The 12,161-nt window shown below is 34.2% G+C and overlaps 1 protein-coding gene across 2 annotated transcripts in view; it reads left to right on the forward strand.

Annotated features, from left to right (window-relative positions):
• Positions 1-12,161, forward strand: part of Pde3a (phosphodiesterase 3A) — a 316,815-nt gene that overhangs the window by 252,278 nt on the left and 52,376 nt on the right. For both annotated transcript variants that reach the window (XM_046435730.2, XM_046435731.2), the window contains 3 exons: positions 3,535-3,792; positions 6,084-6,238; positions 11,138-11,262. In XM_046435730.2, coding sequence (XP_046291686.1) covers positions 3,535-3,792; positions 6,084-6,238; positions 11,138-11,262 — 538 coding nt within the window. The remainder of the gene's footprint in view (positions 1-3,534; positions 3,793-6,083; positions 6,239-11,137; positions 11,263-12,161) is intronic.

Below are 12,161 nucleotides of genomic sequence, written 5' to 3' on the forward strand. Positions count from 1 at the left end.
AAGCCTCAGCATATTAACATTGAAATGTACAATGTGTTTATTTTTTATATTGTTATGTAACATGTTCATATAAGGATGAATTTTCAATTCTGTTCTTATTTTTAAGTTATTCTTTAATTTAATATTTATTTTCTCTGACTATATAGAAAATATATCTCTAATTTTAAAAATGAAAATATACTATTAACAAGGCATAAAACTAGAGACTTGTCATCTCACCAATAATATATTTTAAAAATTCTAATTTTAATTGTCAATGGTATGGTCTTCTTTTTCTTCAGATTTGTAGATATTGCATACTGAAAATATTTTAAGAAATGCTTTATTATTAGAGCATAAACTGATAATTTTATTGTCAAAAAGTCTTAAGTTTATATTCTATAAACAAAGATTGCCTTCAAATTTTAAATATTTTTGGAAGCCATCCAGTAAGTTACTAGTTTAAATAGTAGAACAACATGGGTAGGAATTGACATTTCAAGTTTAGAGGATAACATCGGGGGAGTTTTTCCAGAAGTGTAATTATTAGAGATGCACTTGAAAGTACATGTTGTTAAGGTGTGGTGACCCAGCTGAGTGACATCTTCATGAATATTTTTTTTTAAATTAACAATGTAAGTACATATGTGGCATGCATAGTTACATATCCTAAAACTTAATATGGCACTGAAATTTTTCTGTTGGTTCATAGTAGATAATTAGTCATGTGAACAGAGATAAAAACCACAGGTTCTATGATTAAACAAGACATTAAATAATTACAGATACATATGGAAACATAAGATTTAAAGATTTGACACTTATTTTAGCATACTGGTCCAGAACAGTTTGAGCTGTGGAATCGAAATGTTTGTGTTTGCACCCTGGCATTTCCAGCTGTCTGATTTGGGCAAGTTATTTATGACTAACAAAAACGAAGTAAATCATTGTACCTACTTTGTAGCCTTATGCTCTGCAAATGTCAGTTGTCATGATTATTGTCATTGCTGTTATTATTATTCTAGTGGTAAAATACATATCTGTTCTCTATGATGGCTTTGCAAAACAATTTTTCCATTACTTATAGTCATTAAAAGAGTAGATATTTTCATGGATGTTGAGTGTTTTCAAGGTACATACTCACTTTTTTTTTAGTTATAGGTGGAAACAGTGTCTTTATTTTGTATTTATGTGGTGCTGAGGATTGAACCCAGTGCCTCACACATGCTAGGCAAGCGCTCTGCCTCTGAGCCACAATCCCAGCCTCTCACTTTTTTTTAATGGCATACATTTTAACCCTGCCGAACAATATTTATTAAGCATTTATATAAATAATCATTTACGTGTCTGTCTACCCAAATCTTTTAAACAAGTGTGTGTAAGTTTCAAATACAGTTACAATACAACTTTGTTCATGTACTTTTCTATGGATTTTCATTTAGTGGTTATCGTCTTTTGTTGTTGTTGCCAGAGACTGCTATACCCTTTGTGAGCTTGTTTTTATGTCTTTACATGCTTGCAGAAGTATTTCTTTAGACCAGATGTCTTAGTTTTGCTGGATTATAGGATACAGACATTTAAATTCCAAATTGACAGGGTCAGCAGAATTTTCTTTGAAACATAACTGCACTATTTTTCACTCACCGCTCATTTTCCCCAAACCATTATAAATGTTTGTCTTTTATTATTTGGCCAATTAGGTAAGTAATTGTTGCTTTTCTCATATTAATTTGCATTTTATTTATTAGAGAAGTAAATCAATTTTTAGGTATTTGATTATTTTCATTTTATTTAAATTGTCTCTTCGCTCTTTTTTTCCACGTCTTCCTTTCATTAATTTTTAGAAGCTCTTTATTTGATCTGTTTTATCTTCTCTGTGTAGTTAACATTTTCTCACAACCTTTTTCATTTGCTTATGGTATGTTTTCTTATGTAGATGTTTATATCTTTATACAGTCAGATCTATCAGATGGTTCCTTGGCAGCTTATGAGTTCATATTATTTTTTAAAGGTTTTATTCCCCAAATTATAAAATATCCTTGTTTTTCTAATAATTTTACCCTAATGTCTTTGACACTTAAGTTCATTGTGAGAGAATGATTAAAGTTTGTTTTCCTCTGAATACATAGCCAAACTCCTTATAGCTTCTTTTTTAATAGTAACTTCAGAGTTACTATGACTATTTATAATTATTGTTTATATCATGGCCATCATTGAAGACCAATAATTGCCTGCACAATATTAAGCATTTTACATGTGTAATTCTTTCTAAGTCTTGTGATTACCTTTTGAGTTTGGCACAATTGTTATTTTATCTGTTTAATTTGTGGATAAAATTGCAGCATGGAGATACTAATGATTTGAGAGACCATGCAGCTAGAGAGCTGTAGAGTTAGGAGGCAAAACCTCCCATTTCTGGAACTGTTCCTCTAATCACTAACTGTCATGAAAAATTAAATTTAGGTGGGTTCCTTGTGGCTCATACCAGACAGGTTTCAGTATTAACAGTGCCCTGCTCCCTGCCCTAGGCTTCATTCTCCCTCCTGGTCTTGACCCTTCACCTGCGCCCCCTCAGTTCCCCCTCTCCCTGCCTCTATTCTCTCCTGATCTGTAGGGCAAGGGCATTCCTGTCCTCTCTCTCTTGTAGTCATCATTTCTTTGTGAGTACAGAGTAACTGATCTGATTTTGACAGAATATAACACGTATGTCACAGAATTCTAGAGCTGAAATCTATTTATTTACCAACCCTAAGAAGAGAGATTGTGAATCTGAACACAAAATTAAGTTGCTTTTCAGGCAACACTAATATTAATATTAGTTGAATAATTGCCATAGCAGGCTGTGTGTCACATTAAAATATTAATAAAATTAAAATTCATAGGATGTTAATGTTACTTTCAAAATTAAATTTTAAATAATGTACATGTAAAATGTTAGGCTCTTCATGAGGACTGTTTGACATGAAGGTTTTTCCAGTTCTCTGAAGTTTCTTATCTTTAAAAACTAGTGTTTTTTAATCTCTTAAACTTTGTTCTACCCTTCTCCAAGTTCTATCATTTAAAAATATGCCATAGTTAGGAGATGGGTGTTCTGCTGTTCTCTTGTACTACAGGGTGGCTGTAATGTGATATTAGATGCTGATAATGTGCTCTATATTTCAGAAAACTAGAAAAATAGATTTGAATGTTTTCATCATAAAGACAAGATAAATTTTGAGGAGATAGTTCTGCTTACCCTCATGTGAACATTATGCCATGTTTACATATATTGAAACATGACATAGTACCTCGTAAAGATATATAATTTTATGTGACAATTTAAAACATTAAGATAATTAAAATGTAAAAATTTTTTAAATGTGCCATGAACACAGAAAGAGTAAAAGCCAGGGAATATTTTAGCAGAGTTTCTAATAGAAATGTGATTTGAATTTTATCATACTGAATTTTATATAGTTAGTCCATTTATTTTCCAGTGAAAAAACCCCAGTTTAACTCTGTGTGCTCCCAGCCTCAGGCTTTTTCTTACTCTGTTCTCTTGGTTTGGTGTCTCAGTCTTCAGGAACCAGTATTACTGTGGATATTGCTGTGATGGGCGAGGCGCATGGCCTCATTACCGACCTCCTGGCAGACCCTTCTCTGCCCCCAAATGTGTGCACGTCCCTGAGGGCCGTGAGCAACCTGCTCAGCACGCAACTCACCTTCCACGCCATTCACAAGCCCAGGGTGAATCCTGTCGTTTCCTTCAGTGAAAACTACACCTGCTCTGATTCTGAAGAGAGCTCTGAAAAAGACAAGCTGGCTATTCCCAAGGTAGGTACTGAGGACACACCCTTAAAAGGCTTAGCCTTTTTATATTTTAATTGTCTCTTAGGTTTCCCTCACAGTCCCTCCAAACCCATCTGTATATTCATATCAATTACTTCAAGAAGATGAGTTGATTCTGGTGGCAAAAATAATAAAACCTTAAACTCGAACACTTCTGTCATAATACTTGATTACTTTCTACAAATAGAAAACTTACCCTTTTTATTTATACTTGTTAAGAGGTTTTTTTGTTTTGTTTTGTTTTGTTTTGTTTGCTTGTTTGTTTGTTTGATGCTGGGGATTGAAAGCAAGGCCTCATGCATGCTAGGCAAGTGCTCCACAATTGAGCTATACTCTCAGCCCCAGGATTTACTTCTGTGTGCCTGGCTGTGTTGTAGGTGATGAGGATATTGCAATAAAACACAAACAAAATAACAATGAGAAGATTAAAAAGAATACCTGCTCTGTTCTCATGTGAATTCTGTTTAAAACACACTGCCTTGTAAAACTGAAGGTTCCTTTGCTCTTTGATTTCTTAGTGAGACATATTTCAAAGTGCCTTTATGAATTTCTCAAACACGTTTTGAACTCAGAATGGTTTTAGTTATTTAAGATTATTAAAGGTATAAGGTGGCCTTACTGATTTATATATACTCAAGAAATGATACAATTTCTTCTTTTTACAAACAGGTTGGATATCCCTTATCCAAAAATCTACCCGAAAATGGTCCAAAATCCAAAACTTTTTGAGCACTAACATGGCACTCAAAAAAGTGCACATATTGGAATATCAGATTTTTGTATTGGTTAGTTTAACTTGTAAAATCGATGCAAGTATTTCACAATACAAAAAAAATCTCCAAAATCTGAAACACTTTGGGTCTCATGCATTTCTAATAAGGTATGCTCATCCCCTCTTAAGATAGGTGTTTTTCAAAAGTAAATAGTACAGGCATGATCCTATGCCTAGTTCAGACCTCAGTATTAGTTAAAATTAAGTTATATTAAAGACAAAATGTCATTGTTTCCATGGCCTCTGGTACATGCAGCATGGTTGTTACTCAGTAGACAAGCATCTGTGTCCTTGAGCTGGTGGTCAGTCAGTAGCATCCATGTCTGTCATGGAGTCTCTTGGGCCAGGAATGTGATCCTTATAATTTTATCAATTGAGTATTTATAGAGTTTCTTTCAAACATTCAGTTCTCCAAAAAAGATATACCAAAGCACGATATGAAAGTAAAGAAATGGAAAGATTAACTGATTCCTTAGGGTCTCAAAAAAGAGTCGTAATTCAAAACTTGGCAGATGAAAGTGTTTGTCTTTTCCTCCTTAATTATCTTCTTGAATGCATATTTACACCTTTAGGACACATTGGAAACTATTGAGTGCCAGAGTTGTTCTTGAATCCCAATGGGTCACCTACTTTACATCTCAAAAGTTTTGGCACCTTCAGAAGAGCAGAGAGTGTCCTTGTAAACTACAGCTACACAGTTGGTTTACAGGAGTGATTAACCAGAAATAAAAGTGGGTGGAGAATCTGCCTATTAAGCCTGTTACTGAAGTTGCATCGAGAGCACACCTTCACTTTGGTTTCCAAGATTGAGACTCTCTTGAGAGTGCTGGTGCCCATGATGGCAAGCCCAGGCCTTGACCTCAATGCCAATGGCACCAGTTCCACTTAGGATATGTTAGGACCACCAGTGGCACAGAGAAGAAACAGCGGGTTCCCAGCAGGGCTTCTATTCAGAGAAGTTGATACTGGTGGATTTACCCCTATCTCTGATGACTCAATCACATTACCATAGGGAAGTGGTGTTTTCTATGAAAGAGTCCATTCTTAGCTCCTATGATTTCTCAAGATAATAAAAACAACCAACAGAACTTGTGTGTATAGACCATTATGTGCAATGATATAAATTAATCCATGTCCCAAACAAGTGACTTTGTGAAAAATACTTCTCATAATAACTAATATAATATGTGTATATAGGTATAGATGTCCTATAATAATGTAACTATAAAATTTCTCCAGAGGTAATTTAGTCTCATTCCTATAATCTATATTTGTATAAGCATTGCAGAGCAGACCCCAAAATGTTATTTTTTAAAAATGCAGTCATTTTGGCCAGAAAGTATTTTATTGAATTTCTGCATATCCCAATTTTATATAGACAATATTGAACCATTGTGGTTTCATCATTAATTCCAATTGAAAATTATTTTCTTCTATTCTGTTACATGAAAGTTAGTGTAACAAATGTGCTTGGCAAATAAAATCAATACGTATTCCTTCCTAGCGCCTCAGAAGAAGTTTGCCCCCTGGTTTGTTGAGACGAGTTTCATCAACTTGGACAACCACCACTTCGGCCACAGGTCTGCCCACCTTGGAGCCTGCCCCGGTTCGGAGGGACCGTAGTTCCAGCATCAAGCCTCATGATGCACCTTCTCCCAGGTTAGTCAATGCTCCTGCTGGTTTCATGTCTTTTAGAGAATGTTCTTAACCAAAAGGAATTATAACTTATGAGAGAAGGGAAGCCTAAGTAATTATAGTTGGTTATAGACCAGCATTATCAGTGGAAACATTGTGTAACTTAAATCAGATAATTAGGCTTAAATTTTGTTGTGGGACTTCAAGTATAAGAAGAAAGTGTGCCCTGAGATGATCCCTGCAGTTGTGACCTTGAATGGAAAGGGTTGAGTCCAGGAGTAAAATGTAGGACAATAAAAGGTACACAGAGATGCATACATCAAAAGTACCTAACCTGCTGGGACTGTTGGTGCACAACTGTAATCTCAGTTGTTCAAGAGGCTGAGGAAGGAGAATCGCAAGTTTGAGATCAGCCTGAGAAACTTAGCAAGACCCTATATAAAAATTTTTTTAAAAATTATAAAAGGGCTGAAGCTCCCCTGGATTCATTCCCTGGTACTGCCAAAACAAAAACAAAAGCAAAAAACTAGGCTGACATTTGCAAGTCATTGTTAGAGTCCCCTATCTCATCAGCAACTGTCCTATCTCTGTAGGAAAGGCAGAAAGGTAGATCACCATTCTAAGACCACCATTCTGTTCAAACATTTGGTAATTTAAACATTTTTGTTTATGTGTGTACAGTATTGGGAATTGAACCCAGGGCCTCGTGAATGCTAGGCAAATTCTCTACTGCTGAACTGCATCACCAGTAGTAATTCACTACAGAGCAACTTTATTTCGTAAACTAATTCCCATTTTACAAAATAACTATTTAGCTTTTTGTCACTGTGATAAAATATCTAAACAATCAACTTATTAATTTAAAAGGTTTATTTTTACTCACAGTTTCAGGGCACACACCCAGTGATCTAACTTCTTTCCACCAGGCTCTACCTCCTAAAGTTTCTACCACATCTCATGGACTGGTGACCAAGACTTTAATGCATAGGCCTTTAGGGGAAATTCAGGATTCAAACTGTAGCAGTGACTTAAAAGCCAGAAATAGTAAAGCTAAAGAAAAGATAATATTATGATCATAGAATGAATTTCTAAGAAAACATCTACCAAAAGAAGTCCTTTTACAGGAAGCTATTATGTTTGTTCTTTTCTAATTTGAAGAAAAATAGCATTCTTTATATGAATTCAATAATTCTGAGAACATATGCCATATGATTTCAGGATTTTGAAACATATATGTCAGTTGACCTAATGAATGAAAAAGATCCATATCCATTGAATTATATAATAGCAATACTAATAGTAAATTTCTCCTTATCTTAGTCTCTAATATAAATAAAATATCATGCTGACATTGGCAGAGAAATTGAAACGTTCCATCTAATACAAATTTAAAGACTGCTCTATGTGTGTAATAAGAATTGTAATGCATTCTACTGTCATATATAAATTTAAAAAATTAAATACTGCTAATTTTTCTTGCTTTCTTGATTAAAGATGTTTAATTGGTTTCTTTCATATAAACGTTTGTGTTTTAGTAAACCAATAGAATCAGAAACAAACTCAAATGATTCTTTCATATATCTGTGTAATTTCACTATGTCTTCTTACCTGGAATTTTGTAAACTTATAAATGCCACCATGGGAGAAAGTTACTCACCATTCCAGGAACACTTTTTAATGGTTGAAATGAGAAGTCATTGCTAATATTTTTCTTTAAAATGCTGGCCATTTTCAATTTCTATAGCATCATATATTAAAAATGATAGCACAGAGTATTATAGTTAAATATTGCATAATAAAATGAATTATGTCCTCAGTGTACATCATTACTTATTTTACCAATGCATTTTAGTAAGTTCTCTGTGAGGGTATAGTTAATTTCCATAGAATGACATGCCTTCTCAAATGTCTTCTTTCCTTCTGTTATTCTTTGTTATTTCTTGTCAAATTTCATTTCCCCCATTCTTTTCTTCAAGTCAATTATATGAAATTGGAGGCTGAAATTGAAATCATCATAAGGAAGAGGGTTCCAAGAAAAGTTATGAGCTTAATTCCCAAAGATCCTGTCATTTTGCCTCATAAAATAAATATGCAGACTCAAATATTTGTAAAAGAGATAAGAAATAGCTTATCTCACTCAATCTCTTTCCCCTAAAAATAGTTATAGATGTCTTCTTGGGTATAGTTTTTCCCACTGTCTATGCTACTACCTCTAAATTTCACTATCCTGTTAAAAACTCCTGATTTAAAATTTGAAAATGATACGACTTTTTTTCATTATTATGAACACATGAAATTGATCCTGACAGTATTTAGCCCTTTAAAGAAAAATCACATATAAGTTAATGGCCATAGTACCACCATTAAATACAACTGGTTTGAGTCATTAATTAAAAGTCATGATTAAAACCCCCTTCACCTAGGAAAACTGTTAGTCATACTGCTGATTGATTTCAAAACTGGTTTGAGTTTTAGCCCTGAAATTTCTTCCCTTTTAGCTTTTTATTTATTTATTTCTACATTTGACCTTTCATTGGAACTCTTTGAGAACTTCAGTGATCCAAAGAAGAAAGTGAGAAGTAAAAATTAAAAACAGTTCACAACTTACATGACTTTAAGTATGCAGCTGGATAGGTTCCTCTTGGGAAATTCTAAACATAGTCTGGTAGAGAGGACCATGGGCTGAAGGTCAGAAGGATCTGGACCATGCAGACATGTGTGTTCCAAGAGGCCATGAGCCTCCGTTCCCTCTGAGAGGAGTCATTACAGAAGGAGACTGTAGCACAATTGCAGGGATAGACTCGATGGAGGAATACAAGTACGTGGTTTAAAAGTGTAGACTTAGAGAAGTAGAAAATGCTGACTTAAATCATGTTCTAAATTATTCCAAGTTGACCTTGAAACTGGCCTCTGTCTACTAGGGAAAAAAGGAGCAATTTACTTGACAGTAGACTGTTACCCAGTAGGAGTTTTCATACTGGACTTGTTAGAACTGGAGGTATAAAAATTTACTTTTGTGAAAGAGGGTTGCAATCTTCCATAATAGCCATAGATTATTTTCCTCACTGTGTTACCATGAGAAAACCACATGAAGATTTCCCTAAGCTGTTTCATCTGCAGAATCCAAATTGTTCTTTTGTCATGAGATCTAAACTGGAATCAAGAAGTGAGGGTCAAAATAGGAGAATGGGGGTCAGAAAGACGGTGGAAAGAGATGGACATCATTACCCTAGTACATGTATGAAAACATGAATGGTGTGACTCTACTTTGTGTATAGCCAGAGACATGAAAAATTGTGCTCTATTTGCATAATGTGAATTGAATTGCATTCTGCTGTCATATATAACTAATTAGAATAAATAAAATTAAAAAATTAAAAAGAAGAAGTGTGAAGGTCAATGAAAAGCTGAAAATTGCTGTGCAGCCCAGATCACACAAAGCAATGTATGAAAGTGCCTGTAAGCTGTCATACATTTATATAAAGAGTATATGTAGATTTAATCTAATTTAGTAATATTATAAATTAATATATATTATATTAAAATGAGATAGCACTGGCTGGGATTTTATTTATCTTGACTTTATTACATCTCTACACATTAAGGTTACTGTACTATTATGCCTTTCAGGCTTTTCAAAAAAACATTTTAAATATTTTTATTTGGAAAAAGCCACAGTAATAGATAGTTTTTGAGCTAACCTTCATCAGACACCATTGAAATATTAGAAATGATAGTAAGGTCTTATATTTTAAAAGTTCACATAGAAGAGTGATCATTTATTCATTATATTGTGGACTAAGAAATGAAAATATTTAGGCTACATATACATAGCACAAAATTTATTCACAGTAAATCTTATCAGTTAATCCAGCAAAAGAAACTAGTACCATAAGAAAACAGTTGGCTAGTTCTCTGCCTCACACCCTGGTTTTCTTTGATTTATTATTTACACAATTCAAACCATTTGTGAAAGACTTAGGATGAGATTTCTAAGAAGGACCTGAAACAAATATTTTACATGCTTTCTTTAATTATATTGGATAATTTGCTTAAGTTCATTCTGCATTTTGGATATCTCCTTTATGATAATATATGGTTGACCATTATTAGAAGTAAAGAGAAAAGTTGAAGTACCTGGGTCAATAGTTGAAGAAAATTTCTCCAAATATAAAGAGAGGGAAAAATGAAATATACCATGAGTGTCAATGCATCAGATTGCCCTCAACACAAATTACAAATGTCACTAATTATCCAGTTTACTGATAATGCAAGGATCCAGGCAGTAGCATATATAGCATTCTTCCCTTTGGGAGACCTGAGACTGTTCTTGTATTGCCTAAGTGTCCCTTTTATTCCATATTAGCTTTTGTTCTGGTTTGGATTAACATGCAGGATTCTAAGCAAGGGAAGCATAATGTTGCTTGTCCACTATAACCGCTTTGGCTATAGACTCCTTAAGATTATACTGCATTAATTATTCAGCTATACAACAATCTCTCTATATAGATGACTCCAAAGTTCTACCAATTTCATGTTTACTTACAGTAAGCCATCGGGAACGATCAGGCATATCCTGCCCACAGTGCCAAACTAAACTCGGCTAAAGATCAAATTGTCACATAATATTCATGCAGATTAAAGATTTTTACCAAATTAACAAGTATATATGAACTCGATAAATAGGAACGTTATCTCTTCTCTTACTTTAAATGGTATGCTTCATGAATCACTGATGTATCCCCTTCAAGAGACTAAGCTCAGATAACCTGTTTTGTCATTTGAAAGTAAAGTTATTCTTTCAGTGAGCCTGGGCCCATATCCAGATTGACAAGTCTATTATGAAAATTATGGTTTTGTTCTGGTAAGATTTGCCCAATAGTTGAGTAATTTATTCATTAGTGGTAAATTCTGTCTTTACAGTGCTATTAATTCAGATTCTTGGAATAACCCAGTGATGATGACCCTCACCAAAAGCAGATCCTTCACTTCATCCTATGCTGTTTCTGCAGCTAACCACGTAAAGGCTAAAAAGCCAAATCGACCAGGTTAGTAACTTATGAGGAAAAGAGTTTATACTCTAAATGCTCTGTCATGGAGTGACCAAGCTTTGAGTACATAAAAATATTATGAAGGGAAACTAAACTCAGATGTCTTTGGTTCAACTACTCTGTAAATTTCAATAATGGATTATTTATTTAAATTTCCACTTCATGTGATCATACAGATTCTTCAAGGTTGCTGTACCAGATTTTCTATCTTGAACTTATTTAGTAGGAAATCAGATCACCACTAAGGATAATTTCTTGAGCACCGCCTTTTAAATGTCAGTTTTACTTTTAGCGTCTGTTAAACATAGATTACTTTTCAGGAATGTGCTGTATGTGTATTTGAGGAAATGCTTCATTTGCTATACATGAGCTATGACAAGGAATTTAGATATCACAATTAAGAATAATAGAGTTATAGGTAAGGAAATGAAATGAATTGGGGAAAGATTATCTTTTGGCAGAGCACTGAGCTATATCCTCAGTTCTTTTTTTATTATGAGACAGGATCTCCCTAAGTTGCTGAGGGTCTTGCTAAATTGCTGAGGCTGCCCATGAACTTGTGATCCTTCTCCTTCAGCCTCCCAAGTTGATGGGATTACAGGCGTGCACCACTGAGCCCTGCAGGTTACCTCATTTGACTGGAGTGTGTGCTAGTCTGTCTCTGAATTGCTCTTTTCCTAGAATCCCAGATTCTAGGTGTATTTACTAGGGTGTTTACTCTGACATCGTCCTCTTATAGAATAACTAACTCCTAAGTTTTTACTGCTCTGTAGAAAACTTTAACAAGATTTTAGTTACTTCCTGCTTGGTTTCTTAATTTTCTCTTGAGCAGCTAAAGAATTCACCAAATGGTTCAAGGGAAAACTCTCCTTTCTTACTGGGATAGTAGACATTCA

Source organism: Marmota monax, unplaced genomic scaffold (assembly GCF_021218885.2).
Source record: "Marmota monax isolate L192 unplaced genomic scaffold, Marmota_monax_Labrador192_F-V1.1 WCK01_AAM20220418_F8-fsc00012, whole genome shotgun sequence".
Lineage (NCBI taxonomy): Eukaryota > Metazoa > Chordata > Mammalia > Rodentia > Sciuridae > Marmota > Marmota monax.